At 42.6% G+C, this 22,332-nt stretch overlaps 1 protein-coding gene across 2 annotated transcripts in view; it reads left to right on the forward strand.

Moving 5' to 3' along the window:
• Positions 1–9,480: 9,480 nt before the first annotated feature.
• The window catches only part of LY86 (lymphocyte antigen 86), a 60,662-nt gene continuing 47,810 nt past the window's right edge, over positions 9,481–22,332 (forward strand). For both annotated transcript variants that reach the window (XM_047102307.1, XM_047102308.1), the window contains exon 1: positions 9,481–9,664. In XM_047102307.1, coding sequence (XP_046958263.1) covers positions 9,538–9,664 — 127 coding nt within the window. In that variant the 5' untranslated portion in view covers positions 9,481–9,537. The remainder of the gene's footprint in view (positions 9,665–22,332) is intronic.

Consider the following 22,332-nt stretch of genomic DNA (forward strand, 5'->3'; position numbering starts at 1 on the left):
CTACTAGTGAATGGAAAATAAATTATTCATGTTTAAGTTAAAAGAAGAGTTTCTATTTGTTCACCAAAAAGTTTGAATCTTTTTAATCTTAGTACTGTTAGGAACCAATTAGTATTTTATTGATAGTCTTCTCCATTAGCTTCTTTTTGCAAAAGTATTGTGTTTGTTGGCATATATAACCCAACCCCTAATTCACAGAGTTATTCTCTAATGAGGACTACCAGGTTTTTTAATGCCAAATGTATAACAAGCACTTTCCATACATATTTAATCTAGTTTTGTGTCCAAGCCTGAAACATGGCATCAGAAAGCTTCTTTTGACAGATGAGAGCCTGTGATCTGCCAGGGTCATATAGTGGTCAGTGCTGGGGCCAGAATGCAGAAGGTCAATCTGACTCCACCCACATCATGCAAACCCTCCCTTATATAGTTTCCTCTTCCGGTGGGTACTTAGGAGAGAGCAATTGCTAAGCAACGTTATTTCCAATCTGTTCAAAGTGTAAGGAATTGGTCACACCTCTTCCATTTTTACACAACATTCAGAGGCTCTCCAGAGAGACCATATACTTCAAGCAGGAGTGCCGACCTGGAGTCACATGTTCACTGTCAAGAGTGGCAGCCAAGCAAGGTAGCTGAGAATTCCCCTTTTCCCACACGACTTCTAAGTTAATCATGTACAAATATAAAGAAATTATCTGAGCTAATATAATGTCTTATATCAAAACTCCTTTTTATTTGTATTTCTGTATTATAAGCACTGTATATTTTATTAATAATCTGCCTCATCCTCTGAGTAAATTTAAGTCTCAAACAAATCTCATGGCAGGATCTTACTGGTACCATCTCCTGACACAGTTTATCCAAGAATAAAGAGCACCATGCAAAAAGGTGACGATAAATGTTTGTTGATTGGATTTTCATGAAGGTCTAAATTTGGCCATCTCTCACTTTCAATTTCTTCTATTTAAATTTGAAATCATGATAGAAAAATAGGCAATAGTCATTTGCAGGCATTCACAGAAGAAGAAATACAAATTACCAATAATAATAAAATACATAATAAGTGAAATACATAATAAAATAATACATAATGAAATACAAATACATAATAAAATAAAATAAATAATAAAATACAAATGACCAATAATAATAATGTGAAATATAAATGACCAAAAAAATAGCTCAACTGTATGAACTATAAGAAAGAAATATAAATAAAGACAAGGAGAAACCAATATTTATCTACTCAGTTGACGGAAACAATTTTGAAATAATAATGCCTAGCTGCTGTTATATTGTTCAAAGTATCTGGAAAACAATACGGTAGCATGTACCAAAAGCCTTAAAAATTTGGTAGTTCTTTTCACCAAGCATTTCACTTTTAGGAATTTATGTTAGGGAAATAATTATGGATGCACAAAAATATAACAATAAGGAAATTCACTATAGCATTATCTCCTATTATTTAGTGATTAATAGTCTAAATGTCTAAAGCTTAAATTGATTAAATAAATCATGGTCAATCCATATGACCATGGATTAGAATATGATACAGTTATTAAGGATTATGTCTTAGAAGAATTCTAAATGACCAGTGTAAATACTGTAGTATGTTACAGTATGTATGGTTTGTACAATATGACCGTGTGTGTGTGCGTGTGTGTGTGTGTGCATGTGGACTCAAAGAAGATTTCACAAAATTTCAGTAGGGGTTATCTCTGGGTATTGAGATTATGGACGATTATTTTTCCTTTCTCCTTAGCTTCCCTGCCCTACCTCCCTACAACAGAGGGTTATTCTAAATATCTCCAAATCCTTCAATTAGAATATATTCCTTTAAGAATGAGAAGCAAAAAGAGAGAAAAGGAAATTGTGATATACTTTTGGAAAAAGATGACATCACGCTTTGCTAACTTCTTTGAGCATCATAGACTCTCAGAGGAGGGACAAAGCTCCTTTGCTTTACTTGTAAGGGCCCATGAAATACAGAAGCCCAGTCACCAAGGCCAAAAAGACAAGCTTTCTGGGTCATCTTCATTCTCTGTGTCATCCATTAAGTCTAAAATATTTTACTGAGTACCAATTATGTGCTAGGCACTGGGCATATTAGAGTCAGGGGGAAACAGAGAAAAAAAATAGAAGGAAGGATGGGAAGGAGAGAGGAAGGAAGAAAGCTTTCCTGATACATTATGAGGGAATCTGACCTCAATCGAATGATGGCTTATGAGCAGTGCTGTGAAGAGGTGAGGTCCACCGGCTGCATAAGCTTACTTAGGGGACTTGCCAGGGTCAGAGCTGCTTTCTCCAGGAAGCCAGCATTAAGCTAAGCTCTGAAGGAAACATAAGCATCAAGACGAGGAAGGGGATAACAGAATTCCAGGGCAAAGTAATAGCGTGTGCTGGAGATGCTGGGCGGGAAAGAGCCGGGTTGCTATAGGAACTGAGGGCTGGCAGGGATTGGAGTAGGGAAAACCAAATCAGACAAGGTCTTGTGGACACACGCAAGGGGCACCACTGAAAGGCCTTGGTCAGGGTGGGGAGGGGTCCTTCACAGATTTGCATCTCAGCAGGAAGACTGGGTGCCAATTGGAGCGTGGATTTCAGAGAGGCCTGGGGTGGATCCTGGGAGACCATGAGGAACCTGTCTAGGGTGGCAGCAGTAGGGACAGACAGACACAGATGGGATGAAAGACTCTCATGCAATCAAATGGAAAGCCCTTGGTGACAGGCAGACTATTTTTAAGTGACTTCATCTTTGACTCCCTGATGGGGAGTCTCCAATCTTATAGTTCAAAAGCTTGAGCAAAGGAAAGACCAGCTTTTTGAACAAAAAGTGACAACTCAGGGCCATGACTTTTTAACACAATTAAATTCCAGGTGAGCAGAGGCCACAGCCATGGAAAAGCACTGTTTTGCCTGAAAAGTACAAAGTGCCTTTTCCCTTGCTTTATTCATCAATAACCTTACAATTGGAGCTGACATATCCAGGCTTCAAAGAAATAGGAAAGACCTCAATTTCTGAATATTAAGCAGCTTGCCATGAAATTGTCTGACCCTTTGTTTCAACAGTGTCCAGTGGAGATAGGAGACGTGCCACTCATTAGACTCCTTTAGGGGCTCGCCATTTTACTGGCTGCCTTCCATGGCCTCTCTATTCTGGACTTTGAAGGTCCTGTTCTTCTATTGTCACTTCACATTTCTAATGGGAAGATATTCTTCTAATAAGATATTTATGTCCCACATAGGTCCATCCATTTTGTCACTGGCCATGTGGTATAGGCCTGGCTTTGGCTGAAGAGCAAAGTCTACAAGCAATTTCCAAGTAGTGGGGTCATTTGCTTTGACATCACTGGAGGGGAAGATAAGGAAGCATAAAGGCACCGTAATAAAGACACCTTTTTCTCAGGAGTCAAGAACTTGGATCTGAAGCCTAACTGTCTGCTTTTCAACTTGGCCCTACCACCTGTGATTTTGAACTTGTTACTAACTATGCCTCAGTTTCTTCTTTAGATAATGAGGACCATGATAGAACAAGCCCAGAATCTCTAAACTAAAATCTTTGAGTACAGATGTATTTAAAATTTTTTAAGTTTATTTATTTTGAGAGAGAGAGAGAGACAGAGTGAGCAGGGGAAGGGCAGAAAGAGAGGGAGAGAGAGAATCCCAAGCAGTCTCCATACTGTCACCGCAGAGCCTGATGTAGGGCTCGAACTCATGAATCATGAGATCATGACCTGAGCCAAAACCAAGAGTTAGATGCTCAAACAACTGAGCCACCCAGGCGCCCCAGTACAGATGTATTTTAAAATTCAGAATTTCTGGGGGTGCCTGGATGGCTCAGTTGGTTGAGTATCCAACTCTTGATTTCAGGGCAGGTCATGATCCCAGGGTCATGGGATCAAGCCCTGTGTCAGGCTCTGCACTGAGCATGGAACCTGTTGAAGATTCTCCCTCTCTCCCTCTGCCCCTCTCCCCCACTGGTTCTCTCTCTGTCTCTCAAACAACAACAAAAATTAATAATAAAATAAATAAATTGTTCAAATTTCTTGACTTTAGAAAAATAATAAGTTTTATATTTTATAACCACTTTCAGTGGGGTCTGGTACAAGACCCATTACCCACTAATCACTTGCATTAATATTTCTGCAATGAAACCTAGGTGGGTTAAATTAAGACTATATAATAGACTAAACAGACTATTAAACTGAGTAGACTATGAACTCTCAGTTTAGATCAGACTTTTTTTTTACTAAAAGAGTTTCAAAAAAAAGTCTTCCTTTTTCAAGACTTTGGGATTTCCACATTGTAGATGGGGGATCATGGAGATACAGCTACCCCATAAAGCTGTTATAAGGATGAAATAAGTGAGGGAATATATATCAAGGTGCTTAGAAGAGTATCTGGCACATAGTAGGTGTCCACTTGGCTATTTTTTTATTGCAGAGGAGAAAAAAGATCTCAAAGATCATTATTTGTGATTATTTATTTATATGTTGAGGTTACTGCTGAGGAAGCTTACTACATCAGAGACTAGAAAGCTCTCCATGATAACCTCTCTAGAAGAATTCTAGGTGTATTCAGCAACCACTGCCAGGAGAAAGAAGTCAAGAAAATCTCCAGGGATCTGATGCAAAGACAGACACATTATTTTATTTCAGCTGCCACCTGCCAGTCCATCAAAATGGGCTCTCAAAGAATTTGGCTTGAATGTGATGAGTGCAAATCCCATAATGGCCAGCAGAAAGTTCAGGAAGCAACCACAGTTGGATGTACCTATTGAAGCCTGAGCCTAGGGCTTTGCTCATGATAGGAGCAAATCAGGTAAAAGAACTCTCTTCATTCTTCACCCGACTTCTGGTTTCCTCTCTAATGCTTTTCCTTCAGTCTATTAAAATCACTTCAATCTTAGGGGAGCCTGAGTGGCTCAGTTGGTTAAGCGTCTGACTTCGGCTCAGGTCATGATGTCATGGTTTGTGAGCTCGAGCCCTGCATTGGGCTCTGGGCTGACAGCTCAGAGCCTGGAGCCTGCTTCAGATCCTTTGTCTCCCTCTGTCTGCCCCTCCACTGCCTGCACTCTATCTCTCGCATTGTCTCAAAAATAAATAAACATTTATTTATTTTTTTAATTTTTTTTTCAACGTTTTTTATTTATTTTTGGGACAGAGAGAGACAGAGCATGAACGGGGGAGGGGCAGAGAGAGAGGGAGACACAGAATCGGAAACAGGCTCCAGGCTCTGAGCCATCAGCCCAGAGCCCGACGCGGGGCTCGAACTCACGGACCGCGAGATCATGACCTGGCTGAAGTCGGACGCTTAACCGACTGCGCCACCCAGGCGCCCCTAAACATTTAAAACATTCTTAAAAATCACTTCAATCTTAGTCAAATGAAGTCTTGAGAGCATTCTCAATTTGAGGAGAGTTATAGCTACAAGTTGGTCATTGATATCATGCTATAGAGAATTTTGGGGCGATGTGCATCAGTGATTTCAGACTAGACCTGCATCTTGGACCATGATATTCTGCCTTAATCAGAAAATGCCATTTGTTGCCCTTTCATTATTGGAAATTGATCAGATTGACCTGGAGAACCCACCTCTTCCCAGGCCAAGGTACAGATTCCTCAGACAAATAAAAATCATTTCTGTTTGTACTTTGTCATAGAACTTACAGACCCATTTAGAAACCAAGTACTTTGCATATTAAGCCCCCCAGAATAATGATAATGAATATTAATATGATACTACATGAGGCAATAATAAGGAAATGGGGGTAAGAGTGTTAGGGTTTTTTTCAGATAGTCCTGCTACAGTTTATCTGTTGAAACAAACAGTTATTGGAAATACCTGATGAGCTGCCTCATTTGTCTGGGGCGAGTAAAACAAAGTTTAGTATACATATGTAATAGTCAGTTGAAAATATTTCAGAAAACTCAATCCCATTTTCTACGTGAAACCCAAGCAATTTTTCAAGAAGCAAAGTCTCTTTTATTAAACGATAGTACTAAACAAATTTGTTGATCGTCATCTCCTTCCACTAGAAAGCAAGCTCACTGATAGTAGAGACTTTGCTGCATTCCCAGTGCTTGAGACCATATCTGGTGTGCTAGAGTGCTTAATAAATACTTGCTGAATAAATAAGTGAATGAATCTGAAGCAAGTAGACAAATAGTTGGATTTTTCCTTGTTTTCTGTAGAAAGCAGGCTGTTTCTATACTTTTCTATCAGGTACATACACATAATGTAATGGTAATAAAAATCCAAGGGGTTTCTTGGATCTCACATTTTCCCTGGGATGAGTCTTCCAAAAGTCTGGGAGATACTACGGAAAAACTCAGTAGTTGGCACATGTAGCCCACATAACAGTGGCATGAAAATAGTTAAATAGTGAAACCTCAGCAGGCAGCTCAGGGGGCTGCTAAATGATGTAACACAGGAAGTGGCGTGACTTCCTGACTTCTACACACTGGGGAGTCATTTTTAGTTTTCACTCAATCTGGAAGCCAAAAGCATGAAGAGATCAAACCTCACTCATCCAGCTGTAGTGTGGCAGAAACACAGACACAGGTCAAAGTGGTAGTGCAATACAACAGGAAATTGTTGCTAATAGAATAAATATCTGAGGGTCATTGAAGGAAGAGTGGCCATAGTTGAAGACAAGGGTTGATGAAGACACATTTGCCATTGGAGACAGTGCCACATCATCAGCCCTCAGTGATAAAGGAGAGTTAGGGCTATCTGCCACCTGCTGGCACATGAGATGTAGATAAAATTGGCCTAAAGCCCCTTCCATGTATGCAGAAGTGCAGTGCCCACACCAAGATTGAACCACTTTCCCAAGGTAATTGTATTCCCATGTCCTCAGAGTCTCACCTTTTATTCTGAAAATCTCTGCTTAAACATCAAGAGTTTTCTTCTTAAGAACACTTCCAGGGCCACCTGGGTGGTTCAGTCAGGAAAGCATCCATCTGTTGATTTTGTCTCAGGTCATGATCTCATGGTTTGCATCAGGTTCTGCGCTGAAAGAGTGGAGCCTGCTTGGGACTCTCTCTCTTCCTCTCTCTGTTTCAAAAATAAACATTAAAAAAAGAACACTTTCAGAGATGGCCATCCTGATAATAACATCTTACCCTGCAAGAAAATAAAGGCACCATCCATATGCAAACCCCTATGAAAAGAAAGCAGCTTGAAACGCAGAGGAAGGGGATTACAAAAAAAAAAAAAAAAAAAAGCAAAATAAAAAGTACAGCTTCTTTGGCTAAGATTGGTAAGGTGTTGGAAGTCAATATGAGAGCCTGATGGTATATTTAGTTACCATTTACATCTATAAAAGCATATTTTACATAACTATCATAAATGTAGTTCAGAAATAGGACATTGTTAATGAATTCTTTTGTTGTCTTTATAAAGCTTCTAGTTAAAGAACTCCTCAAGACATTTCGGATTGCTTGAATTTGATGAGCCATAGCTGATGATTTCAAGCAAATCCTCATTCTCAGTAAGCAGAACTCTGTAGAACAAGTGGCTCACTCTGTATTCCTATGTGGGTCTACTACGTGTTATACAAAATGTCTATCATTTAGCACAAAAATGTTTGGGAAAAACTAAGATGATTTAAAAACAAAACAAAACTGAATGCCACAGACCAAATCTTATAGAGTAGCAGAGGTTCTCGGACTGTGGCCCCAGACCAGCAGCAATGGAATCACCTGGGAACTTGTTAGAAACGCAGGCTCTCAGGGCCCACCCCAGGTTTCCTGAATCTACAACCTAGAAACTCTGGGTTTAGGGCCTGGCAATCTATGTATTAACAAACCCTACACCTGAAGCTGATGCCCACTCAAGTCCAACCCCCACTGCCATTTCCAAATGTCAGAACAATTCCTGATTTATGCTTCTTTTCATCACTAGGTCCTTTGCTTCACAATCTATAGCTGGATCCTCAGATGGCATGTTGGCAGCCACTTATAGCTCTCTGTCGGGATACCTGCTCCCTGCTCTGCCATCCCGGAACCTTCCACTGGTGTGTTGGCTATGCAGTGCTATGCATGAGTGGAAGGGCTTAGCCTCAATTGCTCTCCTCATTCACTGGTCAGAATTCTCTCAACACCTTCTAGAGCGCTCAAAGGTCCCTAGGGACAGCCTCCATGTTCCCATCCTAGAACTACCAGCGGGCTTATTAGAACACAGTGCCCACCCCCATTGCAGAGTTTCTGATTCACCTGGTCTTGCATATAGCCCAAAGAATTTTCATTTCTAACAAGTTCCCAGTTGAAGTTGATGCTGTTGTCTGGGGACCACATTTTGGTAATCACTGTTGAAAGCCAACATCTCTAAACTTATTTACAGATGAGTACCTAAAAAACAAAACAAAACAAAACAAAACAAAAAAATCAACCGAGACCTCCCCCTTCCCCAAATGGCTACTTTGTGATGTCTCCCATGAAATCCTAAATGCCCATCAATTAAGTCAGTGTATTTGTTTTCACTGGTAATTAAGTTCCACTTACTTCAAAAGAAGTTTTGAGGTAACTAAAGTTACCTGTCAGCAGAAACAGTCAATTTATCTAGTGAGCTCGGAGAAATGCTTTTCCTCCCAGGGGAAATAGTGTACTCTGTTTACTTCTCCAATCTGCTTGCCTTGGCCCTGACTCTGGTTCTCTTAAACTAAGTTGAGGTGGGAGGCGGGGAACCAGGGTTGATAAATTTTGCCATTGTGATGCAGAACAACAGAGGTAGTGGAAGAAGGGGACAGACTCTTGGCTTTGAAGAGAAAGTGGGATGTGACAATCATCCCTCCAATGACCAAAGAAATTAACCTTCCTCCACACCAACTTAAAAAGGAAGCCCTCACTTCCCCCTCCTTCGCCACCCCTTTCACGAAGCCAAACCTAGAAATAGAACACAGCTCAGCTCTCAGGGCCATTCCCTCCACCACACCTCCAGAGGCCACATCTGCTGCTCCCGGAACAAACTCTGTTCTCACAGCTGCACAATTCACTGCTGAAACCCTAACCCTGAGAGTGGGCTGGAGCCAAACGGGAGAAAATGCCAACAGGGCAAAAACCTCATTCCAGATTCCAAATGTTATTCTGTAGCCCTCCAAATGCCAAATACTGCCTGCTGGCACCCCGCCAGGTCCCTGGTCCACAGCCCACATAGGAGCCTATGGAGACATGGGGGTACTGTGGTGTTGCTTTCCTGAGTTCACCACTCCACCTGGGGGTGCTGGACTCTAAGGGGGCTGTTTGGAGGGGGACCATGGCATAAGGTCATGCGTCACTTGCTGGCTCCTCCCCATGAAAGTGCAACATGAACATCCAGCCTACCTTAGACACAAGCTATCCTCACCGTGCTCATTCAAGTGTCAAAGGTCCTGGGGGAACAGTATTCAAATGCATCGCACAGCGGTTCCTTGGGAGAATAAAATATGAGAAGTGAAACTGAACATTCACCCCTGTAGTGAGAGGACAGAGAGGACCCGGAAGGCCCTTTGCATTGGGACTGCTAGTTTTCTGTGGGTCACACGCAAGGTCTCTCATGGAGGGTGTCACGGTGGTCCTCCTCCTTATCTGGACTCTGATATCTCCCAGCAGCAACGGCAAAGCCTGGCCCCCACACACGGTCTGCCGGGATGGAAACTTGGAAGTGTTCTACCAGAGTTGTGGTAAGGTCTTTCAAAACATCATTTTTTGTGTTTATGGGAAAATGAAGGCCCATGGAGGGGGCCACTGAAGTGCTTAGTTGGGGTGGGGAAAGGATGAGGGGCCCAGGGGCTAAACACTTTCTCCACTTGTAGTGGGTCTGCAAGGTGATTCGAGAGCCCTTGGGGGAAGGAGGGGTTGGAGGTGTGAGTAGGAAACAGCCCAAAGAGAGCCACGAAAAGGACATGAAAAAGGCCTTGAGTCTAAATGGAGCAGTTCATTAATACTGCAGAGCCAGAAAACAATGAAAATGACTAAGGAGTCTACCAAATCCTGACACCCCATCAGCTCAAAATTAAGAAAAGATGTTTTCAGGGCACCTGGGTGGCTCAGTTGGTTAAGTGTGCCATTTGGTTCAGGTCATAATCTCACAGTTAGTGGGTTCAAGACCCACATTGTGCTTTGTGCTGTTAGCTCAGAGCCTGGAGCCTGCTTCGGATTCTGTGTGTGTGTCTCTCTCTCTGCCCCTCCCCAACTTGTGCTCCCTTTCTCTCTCTCTCTCTCTCTCTCTCTCTCTCTCTCTCAAAATAAATCTCTCAAAAATAAATACACATTAAAGATTTTTTTAATATAAAAAAATAAAAAATGCTTCCAATAGTCACCACCACCCCAAACTGTATACCTGGGCTATCTTTCCAGTTTATTTAGTTTGCAAATTGAGTGAAAAGATCACATATGCCCAAAGAGTAGATTCCTGCCCTTTGTATGACACTCCAGAGCAGTGTTGCTCATGAATTCAACACTTACCTGATCTCTCAATGCCAGGGTTTTGTCCAGAGCCAGACATAACCAATGAGAATGAGCCATGGTTATTACCCCAATGGGACATATGTCTTTGCTAACAAAAAACACAATCTAATCAATAGAATGCAGGGAGCTGCTGCAGTCAGAGTCAGAACCAACACTTTGGAGCAGAGTGCCACAGACTGGGTCTTAAACAACAGATATTTATTTTCTCACAGCTCTTTGGCTGGAAGTCCCAGGTCAAGGTGTCAACATGGTCAGTTTCTCCTGAGGCTTCTCTCCTTGGCTGGCAGATGGTCATCTTCTCCCAATGTCCTCACGTGGTCTTTCCTCTGTGCCTTCTTGTCTTATAAAGACACCAATCCTAGTGGATTGGGGCCCACCCACAGGACTTCATTTAACCTTAATCACCTCTTTAAAGACCCCATCTTCAAATAAAATCGCATTCTAAGGTAACAAGGGTTAGGATTTCAACATATGAATTGGCAGGTGGGGAGCAGGGAACAATTCAGTCCACAAAGGGAGCCTGAGTGGGAAAAATGAACTCAGCCTCAGGATCACACCTTGAATGAACATTAGAGGGACAGGTTCATGGAAAAGTATGCCAGTATGAAATATGACACTTTGGAGGTAGACAGGAAGAAAAAGGCAGTTCTGATTGGAGGAGTTAGAAAAAAGATGCCCTTTAAGTATTTAAATTGGCCCCATGATAAGCTGGGGAGTAATGGAGATGTTGCATTTGAGCAGATAGCTGATCCTACAATTGCCACCTCAGGAGTTTCCTTGGAGAGGCTGGGATGGTCAGGCTGGCCTCCAGAACCATTTGTCCAACTTGACTTCACTCTTTTAAAAAGAAGGAACATTGAACATTGAAACACACAAAAACACTTTTTTTTCTAATGTAAAAGACAATGAATAGCTCAATGCTATAGGACTTGATCTCATTACTCTTGCTCTTCCCATGGGAATGAGATGCTTTCTGCTGGCATGTATGCATTGTAGGTGCAGGATAAGAGGAGAGCCTTGAGATGAATGGGCTGCTCGGAATTTGTTTTTCTAATTCATCCTCCCATAAAAGGTTGCCATGGCTGATTCCTCCCCCAGACCAGCCTGCAGCCTGCAGCCAAGCCTGGCACAGCCTTTCAAGTCATTGCCAAGAAAAGAAAGAGAAGTGGATGCACCAGGAAAAGAAAAAAAAGCATATCACCCGCCTCTGGGGATAACTCCTCCCTCTGGGTAGCTACTCAATGGAGTCAACAAATGTCGGCACAAGTCTTGCTCTGGTCACTCAGGGAAAAAGAATGAAAGAGACACAGTTCTCATCAAAGGGTAGTGGGAAGATCAGACAACTAAACAATAGGGGAAATGCTCTATGGGAAGCGCCAGAATAGAGGCGTGCGTCATGCACCGGGGGTCATGGTAGTTGGAGAGGGTGAGGTTGGGGATCTTAACCTACCAGGGAAAGGGTCATCAAGCTTGACCTCAGCCTCAAAGAATGATAAAAATGGCAATTATAACACCTTATGTCCTTGGAAGGTTTACATGTGCCAGGCACCATGCTAAGTTCTTCCTACGCATTAATATTTTACAGATGTGTAAGCAAGAGTTAGAAATGCCAGGTGACTCTTCCAAGGACACACAGGTAATAGTGGCAGAATTACATCTTGGGGGCACAGAGAAGGCATGAAGTCAATATCTGTGGAATTAAAATGAGTTGATCCCAGGCCTGGCTGACTCTGGTATGCTTTAATCTCCTGCTATCTGAAGGCAGGTGGGGTAGAGGTAAGGGGTAGGAAGGATAACTCTGGCACGTGTGTGACAGCAGGGAGATGCCAGCAGGCAGAGTTCAGGGGACTGCAGAAGGACTGGAACACAAGACAGGATGAGAAATGAGGTAGGGAATGTAGGCAGAGCCCAAGAGTGATGGTGAATTTCATGTGTCACCTTGCCTGGGCCATAGGACACCCAGGGAACTGATTAAACACTTTCAGGGTATGACTGTGAGAGTGTGTCTAGGGGAGATTAGCACCAGAATCAGTGGCCTGAGAAAAGCAGATCACCCTCCCCAGCGTGAGTGGGCACTGTCCAGTCTGTTGAAGGCCTGAACAGAAACAAAAGGTGGAGGAAGGAAGGACTCACTCTCTCAGCCTGACTGTAAGCTGGGACTTGGACCTCCTGCATGTAGCTCTTCTGGCTTTCTGCCTCTCTCTCAGGACTTCAGACACCACCAGCCTTCCTGGGTCTCTTGTTTGCAAATGGCAGATCATGGGGCTTCTCAGCCTCCATAATCATGTGAGTCAACACCTTATGATAATTCTTTTTCTATTTTATAGATATAGATATAGATGATAGATAGATATAGATATAGATATAGGTATAGATATAGATATAGATGATATAGATGATATAGATGATATAGATGATATAGATAGATATAGATATTTCTCCAGAGAAACAGGAGAACCCTAATACAAGAGACATGGTGGAGCTGCATCCCTTCGGCAATGAGGAGATTGCATTTTGGAAAGATTTCCTCGGGGAATGGGTTGGAGCATGGATATTAGATTGAAAGCTGTTTGAGGCCACAGCCAGGATGTGTAGGCTATAGAATCAATAACCCAAGAAAGAAATGATGAAAGTCTAAACTAGTATCATATCAACAGCCTCAACTTCAGAAAGATTCTTGGTATACTTTAGGATCAGCACAAAAGAAAGCAGTGCCCTGGGGGCTTCTCCAAAGGTGGGCCCTGCCTCATCTCTTGAGAGCCATTGAGATATCAGGCACTGAATGGTCACATACCCCTCCCAGATGGAAATATTCCTCCCTTTAGCTGCTGGATTCATAACAGGGCAGCTCTCTCACCCCCAAGATGTTCACATTGTTAACATAGAGCAAAGGCCACGTGTTGTGACCCTGTATCCAACCCTGGTATCCAGACATCCTCAGTGCATATCAGGGCTTCTAGAATCCCTACATTCACACAGATGTGGGGATGTCATCCTACAAAAATAAAGGATCTACTGTTTTCTGAGTTTAGTGCTTCATTATTTTCCTTCTTGTTTTGTTTTATAATTTTAGTGGGAGGGAGAGCTTTTAGGCTGGACACTGTTCTAAATAAGACAAAAATCCTTTGGGAGAAAGAAAGAAGCTCACAAGCAGTTACTGGGCTCTGAATACTGATTAGGAAGTGAGCACGATTTTCTGAAAAAGCAGAAGTCCTGCTCTGTCCAACTGTTCATGCTATAGTAAAGAAAAGAGTGGCAGTCTTTACAAAAGCAGAAGGAGGAAGAGAAGCAGCTGGGGACCTTTCTTTTGTTAAATCATAAGACAGTCTCCACAGCTAGCAAAAGCCCAGGGACTTCACTCCATTCACATGCCACAAATGTCCACTGATGTATTTATTTATATGCTGCTTCTATCACACTATGGCATCAGGTGGATTACAAAAGTCCACAGGATTGGAGGATGGAGGTAGTGGGAGAATCAGGAGGAGGGCAGGAGGGGAATAATAAATCCAGGAGAGGTCAGGACACATACAACAGATGAGGCAATGTCCAAGATAAAATATGGGGGTCTGGGGTCAGGAAACCTCATTCCACCCCTTGGGCAATACTCTCTGCCTCCTGTCCTTGATTGCAAAGTGGTGTATGAGTTTCCTATGGATGCACTAATGGTTACCACTTTCTGGCCCAAAATGACATACATATATTCTTTTAGTGTTCCAGAGGTTAGAAGTCCAAAGCCAACTTCACTTAGTCAAGGGCCACGCTCCTTTGGAAACTCCAGGGGAGATCTCTTTCTTTGTCTTTTCCAGCGTCTACAGCTGCATTCCTTGGATCATAGCCCCTTCCTCCATCTTCAAAGCCAACAGTGTCGCATCTTGCTGCAACATCTTGTTGTCACATTGCTTTCATCTATGCAAGATTTCCCTCTGCCTCCTTTTTAGGACACTGGGATTAGCATTATCTTCCTGTCTCAAGGAGATTTAATCACACCTGCAAATTCCCTTTTGCCACATCAGGCAGCATTTGCATGTTCTGGGGATTAGGAAATGGGTATCTTTGGGAGCCATCATTCAGCCCATGACAATAGGGATAATAATTTTACCTACCTCTCAAAGGCTATGTGAGGATTAAGTAAAAAGCACCGCATACAAAGTGCTTAGTACATACTATGTGCTTCAATAAATCTTTGCTGCTGATGGCTTGTAAGATATTTTACAGTCAGTAGAGGTATATTTGACTATGAGCTTCCTTGAAGCCAAATCAAATGAGATTACATTGTTTGCAAAATAAAACCAGTTTTTAAGGAGCTGTCTACGTTTTCCTGGTACTGGGATGAGCTCTGAGAGGAATCTCTCCCTAGGCAGATGTGACTCCCATCCGCTGTTTCTCATGGTGCCCCTCAGTGGGAAACAAGGGCTCATCACAAAAATGCAAATCAGGGTTAATTTTGCAAAGGGCTGCAGTAGAAACTTCCATGAATGTAAGCACTTGCAGGTCTGAATTGCTCAAGGGAAAGTTAGACTGCCTAGAGGAATGGATGAGCCACATGTGCTCCAGGCAGCCACCCATAAATAGTGTTGCCATTGTTGTTGCTGCTATTTTGGGTTTTTTGATAAGGGTTGGCAAGCAGAGGTCTAGGTTGTATCTTTTGGCAAGGGCCTTGAGTGTGAACCTCGGGGTTGTCCTTTAACAGACTTTAACATGCTGTAAGATGCTTTGACATCAAACAGGCAGAGAAGAGGGTCATAAAAAGTAAGAGACCTATGATACATTGCCTAAATGACTTCATGTCTCCCTTTTGATATGTTTGATACTCACAGTCAACCTGGCCATGCAAGTGGCTCCTGGGATGAGTCTAGGGCAGCAGTTGGCAAGTGAAGTCTACACACTAAATCCTACATGCTGCCTGGTTTTTTGTTTTTGTTTTTTTAATTTTTTTAATCTTTATTTATTTTTGAGAGAGAGAGACAGCGTGTGAGCAGGGAAGGAGCAGAGAGAGAGAGACGCACACAGAATGCGAAGCAGGCTCCAGGCTCTGAGCTGTCAGCACAGAGCCTGACGTGGGGCTCACACTCACAAACTGTAAGATCATGACCTGAGCTGAAGCGGGATGCTCAACCCACTGAAGCCACCCAGGCACCCCTACATGCTGCCTGGTTTTATATGGCCTGTGAATGAAGAATTGTTTTTACATTTTCAGATGGCTAGAAGATTCAAAAGAATAATAATATTTGTGACATGTGAAAATTATATGAAATTCAAATTTCTGTCTCCATAAAGTTTTATTAGAACACAGTCATGCTCATGTGTTTACGCCTTGTCTATGGCTTCTCCCATAAGTAGTGTGATAGTGACTGTATGGGCACAGATCCTGAAATATTAACTGTTTGGCTCTTTATAGAAAAACGTTCCTGTTCCCTGGTCAAGGTTAGGAAAGAATCTTTCAAACTCTTCACCAGTTCAGAGCCTCAAGTTCTGCATCTTCTGGATAATTTTAGCCATAGAGAGTCTATGTGGCCAAGTAATCTTGACACAAAACCACCATGAATGCAGGAAGTCATGATACCTTTGAGAAAATCATCATTTCCATAATAATCTGATTTTCCATAGTGTTTTATAATCTATAAAGTCACTCCATTTATAAGGTCTCATTCAATCCTTATGAAGAGTCCTATGAGGTATATGTTTGTCTCCATTTTCCAGGTAGAGAAATTGAAGCACCTACATATTAACTATCTTATCTAGTAACATACTGAGTCATGATACAACCCTAAGTGTCTGACTCCATGCCCAGTGATTCAAAGCGTTATCATGGAATTCCAATATGGCACAACCTATGCCATCTGATCCCAAAGATGTAGGATAGGGACAGGGAGAAGAGACAGCTCAAAGACCAAGTCTTTGGGTGAGGAGGTTAAAACCTTACACTAGCAAAAGAAGGAGGAAGAGTATGAGGAGGAAGGGAGGAGGAAGTGAACGAGAAAGGAAGGAGGAAGAGGAAGAGGAGAAAGACTTGTCTTCTGATTCAAGGATTGTTCCATTTCTACCTACACCAGCCTCCCCCTCTCTGCATGCATTCGGAGCTGGACTAGTTTGGCTCTTCCCAAGTATCCATCAGAGACCCGTAAGAGTCATAGAAGAGAAGGAACACTCACATCTACATTTTTCAGCCACGTGTATCAAGTTCTCTTTTGTTGCAAGGTGTTTGGAAATGACATCTACCAAATTTTTAAGACAAGCAAATGGAAGGCCATTCTCTTGTCAGTAAGAATAGCAAATGTTTTGATCATAGCCCTCCTTTGCAGTTGGCTTGCTTATTTTATAGGGAAACCCTATTTCCTCTGCACCTGACAGCCGTTTTCAGTGTGGAGAAGTTGGTGAGTGGGGAGAGCAGGGCAGGGGGAGCCCCATCTCCAGCAGTAAGTTGAGGGTGTGGGTGGCCCTTAGGGGATCTGGGCCAGTCACCTGGGAGGTTCTAGGGTGACTGGTCACCATGCTTCACACTTAATCAACACATACTCTTCTCTCCTTGAAGGCAATCAGCTTTGTCCATTTCTGCCTAAATAGGTTTTGCATGCTGCTGGAGTTTACAGTAGGGCAGGCACTTTATCTGACCTCCAAAAAAATCTTTAATTTCAAAGTCAAAATCAGGTCACGTGCATCTGAATAATCCATCAAGATAGTCAAAGAGGACAATTAATCAGATTTTAAAAATGCGAAGCAATGCTGGCGACATCTTCTCCAAGATAAAGGGTAAACTCCAAATGACCTGGCTGCAGAGGAGGGCATGTTGATAAAGTGTTTGTAGAAAAATTATTTTAAAACTGCCCTGGAAGGAAAGGGAGTGGGGGGAAAAATCTGCTTTCCTCAAAGCCTAATAATTCTGAAATAAATGAAGCATAAAACAACACAAAAGAAGGAACACAATTAAAAGAATAATAATAATGGAAAATATCACAGGCTCATAGTCACTTAACAGTACTTTAAAATATTGCACACAGAAAGCCATTTCTCCCTTAGTTTATGTTCCTAGATTAATAGGGATATAAATATTGTACAATTAGAGAAAAGTAGACAAACAGCCGGGGAGACAATGATGCCATTTTAAAGGGATAAGTGGGCATGCAAGATTAAACAGCTAGCTTCTGGGAGCATAGCGAGGCCTTACTGCTCAAACTTAAAGGCAGAAAGCTGATTTTAAAATATACAATTATTTGGGGTGCCTGGGTGGCTCAGTCGGTTAAGCGTCTGACTTCAGCCCAGGTCATGATCTTGCAGTTTGTGAGTTTGAGCCATGTGTCAGGCTCTGTGCTGACAGCTTGGAGCCTGGAGCCTGCTTCAAATTCTGTGTCTCCCTCTCTCTCTCTACCCCTCCCCAGCTCATGCTGACACTCTCTGTGAAAAATAAATAAACTTAAAAAAAGTTTTTTAAATATGCAATTATTTTTAAAATGTATATATTTGTAATATATTATATATATTAAAGTAATATATATAAATAATATATAATATATCATAAATTAAAATGAATATATAAATTTATAAATATATATAATATATATTATGTAAATAAATATATGTACTAGAATATGCATATTAAGTTAAAATAAAATATATATGTTATATATTATGTTATATATATTAATATATATTATTAAAAATGGGAACAAGAAAAAGTTGACTGTGAACAGGAGCTGGACCAGAGCAAACTGTGTAGGTGGGTTCCGGCTACCAAGCCACTGAGCTCCTCCCCGTTTCTGTGAGGTTGTTAGAGCCAGACTTCCCAGGCAGCGTTAATTATCCCAAGCACTTTTCAAAAGAGATCCTGAGTCCATTAGTAAATGAGGGCTTAAAGAGGGGAAAAGGCCAAGAGCCTGTGAGTCTAAGAGGCTCTTCTGCACAGGCAGGAAATGTCTTCTAGGGTGCTGTTCACTGCTCTTCCCATTCTCAAGCAAAATCGTGATAAGCAGCCTTGTTCATGTTTTGGAGGAGAATCTTTGAAGGGGCAGAGATGGGGGGAAGGATGTTGTTGAGCTCTGTGGCTATTTTTGTGCAAACAACAACATAAACCATATATTCCCCCAAGCCGCCCCCAGTGGGAGGTCCCAGGCAAGGCTTCAAACTCAGGACTACAGGAAGAGGGAGAACAGGGGACCAAAGCAGCTTGCTTGCTCCAGGCCAAAGAAGGTGAAGGTGAAAGAGCCCCTTTCCAGCCCCAAATTATGCAGCTGGAGAACCTGGCAGAGGCTGACAGGCACCAGGCTCCCAATGATGAAGGAGTACCGAGCCCGGCAGAGTCCTCTGCAATGCTGATAAGAACAAGCTGGAAGGCGCAATGCAGGAGCAATGTTGGTCACACGTATGCGGGGGCAGATGCTCCCTTCTAAAACCCAAACAACGGGGCTGGTATTTTAATGGAAAGGGAAAGATGATCCACCCAGGAACTCTGTGTCATGTGAGTTGGTGTTTGGTATCTTTCTGGGATACCTTGTAAAGTGATATACCAGGCCCCTGTACAGTAGCTCTGTTCTGGGACCCTAGAGGAGCCAACCAAGCATTGGAAGGGGTTCTCTGGGGTCCACCAGAAACAATTATTTAACCATCCATCTGGGTGCAGTCAAGGGATGATTCATGCACAGCAGGCAGTGTGCAAGTCACATCTGCCAGCCTCCTTGTGGGATCCAAGAAGGCGTCATTGTGTGTCCCTTCTTGAAATTCTGTACCAGTTCCCTCCATGCCTCTCCGCCTTCAGGACAGAAGTGAGTGGTGACCAACCCAATGGCTAGGAGGAGGAAGAAAATATCCTCAGCCTAGAAAATGCTGCTTCCAAGCACAATTAACAGTCGAAGCAGAGCTGCCAATGGGCACTGCTATTTGAAGCCTGGTGTATCCCCTTATGGCCAGGTGGGAACTGTGCCAGCTCCTGCTCTGGAGAAATCCACAACAGAATGATCAGGGTTCCCTCTGCCTGTTAGCTATTAGAATCTTTTCCCATAGCTGGGATCTTTCCTATTCAAGGGTCCTCCGTATGTTTTCATGCTCAATTCAATCTTCCTACACCATATAATAAAATCCCTTAAGCAATTAAATACTACTTGGACAATTAAGTCAGAATTTTGTAAGTTAAACACTAATTTTATTGCAGACATACATACATTGGTCACCCATTTATTAATAGAATTATCTTGAACATTTAACCTAATACAACAGATTTCCTTAAATGCTTTAAAATCTTTAAAAACAGGCAAAGCAGATACAAATTATGACAATGATGTTTCCACTTACTACCCTTTTTTCTTAAACTACAGTATTTTTCAAATATTGGTAACATGGGTTTACATTTATATCTCTAATATGGTTACACTGATATTTATTCGTACCTGTATTCTTACACCTTCCTGGGGTTATAGCCATACTTAGTTCAGTATCTTCCTAGGTGTCTGGGATGTCCCAGACCAAAGATAAAGACTATGACCTCAGACTAGCCAAGGACACAGGTTCTGAGTTACCAGTCAATTGATTCTGGGTTTGATGGCTGGTCAGCAAGCTCTCTTTACTTGAACTTGACCTATTGTGTCCTGAAGACCCTAAGGCCTTTCTTTGCACAAAGTTCCCTGTATCCTAGTGCTTTTTCCTCAAATGGTACGTGTTTCGCAGGGTCATTGTGCTGTTACTGTCCTAGCATTATTATACATTAACCTGGGCTGTCAGCATTGCAGGAAACTTCGTGGTAATGTCAAATGTACAATTAGAAGGGTTGTATAGAAGAAATGATGGATTCTGTCTGTACAGGTAAGACTAATCTGCACAGCAGTTAGCTGACACATCATCTCAGAACATACACTGAATTGTCTTTCTACTTCTATCTTCTGTGTGAATGCTGGTGCCAATTTGATTGCTGTTGTTGTCTGGCTCTCTATCCAAATTTTATATGAGACCACTCAAGTTCATCAATCCTACTGTCCCATTTTTTTTCTGGCTCAGTCATAACTCTTGGTCCTTACTCTTAGCTGCTTCCAAAGGGAGAGAAAAGTGTTTTGTTCTCTGTGGTCTGTCCATAGGGGTAGAAACACTCTGAACCTCCAAATAACTAAGAATGAGGCTACGTGCGCATCTAGTGCTTGGGATGTGACCCGACTTCCTTCCTGCTATTGTTAGGGCTGCAGCCCCCAGACATGCTTGTTAAGTCATTCTCAAAGATAGAGTCATGAGAGATGAGGTCTTCAAGAGCTCAAAACGATAGTCACTGTCTTTGCTGCCTCTTTCCAGCTACTGTCTGGAATTGCTGATTGTGGTTCCCCAACCAGCAGGGAGGAAGTTCCCAGTGGTGTCCTCCCACCCTAACGCCTCTCAGTCAGGGATGAGAATGACAGGCCACACTAGCACTTCCTTGCCATCTGTTTATAGCTCTGTGGCCAATGTAGCCATTGTAGTTCACAGTGGTAGGATAGCAACAAATTGAGGAGAAAGATGCATAGGGTAAGGTTCCTGGTGCTGCTCTACTGCTCTGTGGGGCCAAGCATCAGTTTCTGACATATTGCCTCATGGCACCTGTTATGGTCATGGATGTCACATGACCATCTATTTCTCCACAAGAATGGAGAGAATGACACATAGAGAGGAGTCAGAAGTCTACCACCCCTTTCCACAGGCTCAGGGTAGACTGGAACCTCACACAGAATTGTAAATATTCTGGCCAGAAAGAACCTCAGGGCTTCAATACCAAGTGCCTCCTTGTTCAGAGCAACTTGAGCCAGAGAGACAGTGTGTCCTAACCACAGCCACAAAACTGCATGGCAGTTGAACCCAACGGGACCTCCCAGGTCAGCTCTGCTTCCTCTTTCAGCCTAAAAACCATGATGGGTGAGCTCATCCAACTTCAGGTCAAAGATACCACATACAGGGGTGCCTGGGTGGCTCAGTCAGTTAAGCATCCCACCCTGGATTTCAGTTCAGGTCATGGTCTCACAGTTCGTGGGTTTGAGCCCTGCACTGGGCTCTAGGCTGCCAGTGCAGAGACAGCTTGGGATTCTGTCTCTCTCCCTCTGTCTCTGCCCCTCCCCTGCTCAAACCCTCTGTCTCTCTCTCAAAATAAATAAATAAACTTAAAAAAAAAAGATACCACACGCAGCAAGATCAGAACCTCTCTTTTATACCAACAACCTCAAAGTGCAAAACATCCTCTTCCTATGCAGCCCTTCTCTTAATGCAATTTGTCCATATCTTTTCTTTTCCAAGCTGCTATAAAAGAAGAGCCTTTGTATGTACAGAAAACCTATGGGGGCTCATTTATAATATCGAGAAGACCAACGTCTCCACAAATGTACTCTGATTGCAGACCTTACCTAGAAATGACATGGTTTCATAAAGCAGTAAAAGCAAGAACATGTTTAGAATAGAGATGCCTTGCACTGTGATGTGAACCTTGTTAAGTAATCTAATCACAGTTAGTAAACAAATAACCAGGACAGGGGACACCTGATGAAAATATGACAGGTCACTTGGGACCCTAAAGCCCTAACGCTTCATGCCAAGCTGCCTGCTTCTTCTGTTCTTTTCTCCACATATAGAAAAGCTTCCTCAGTGCAGCCGACTTCAGCCATTAGGCAAATTCCCAAATGCCTAAATCCTTCTGCCCCCACTCCACTGGGGTTGACTGGCTTGGGTCCGAATCTGAGGTGGAGGTTATTCCAAAAGGGAAGTACGAGGAGCCTCAGTTTCCCCAGACACTCTAATTTCTAGCCTGACCTACACTGAGTTGTTCGGGATACAAGCAGTGTGGAGAGTGGGCAGGAATATCATTTTTCCACAGTGAACAATAGCCTTCTGCCTCACATTTGGCTTTGGTTTTTTGCTAAACTGAAGAGCAATTCTCATGTGA

This window comes from Lynx rufus, unplaced genomic scaffold, assembly GCF_022079265.1.
Source record: "Lynx rufus isolate CCGP_SWC_20201006 ecotype Redwood Valley unplaced genomic scaffold, mLynRuf1.p SCAF_6, whole genome shotgun sequence".
NCBI lineage: Eukaryota > Metazoa > Chordata > Mammalia > Carnivora > Felidae > Lynx > Lynx rufus.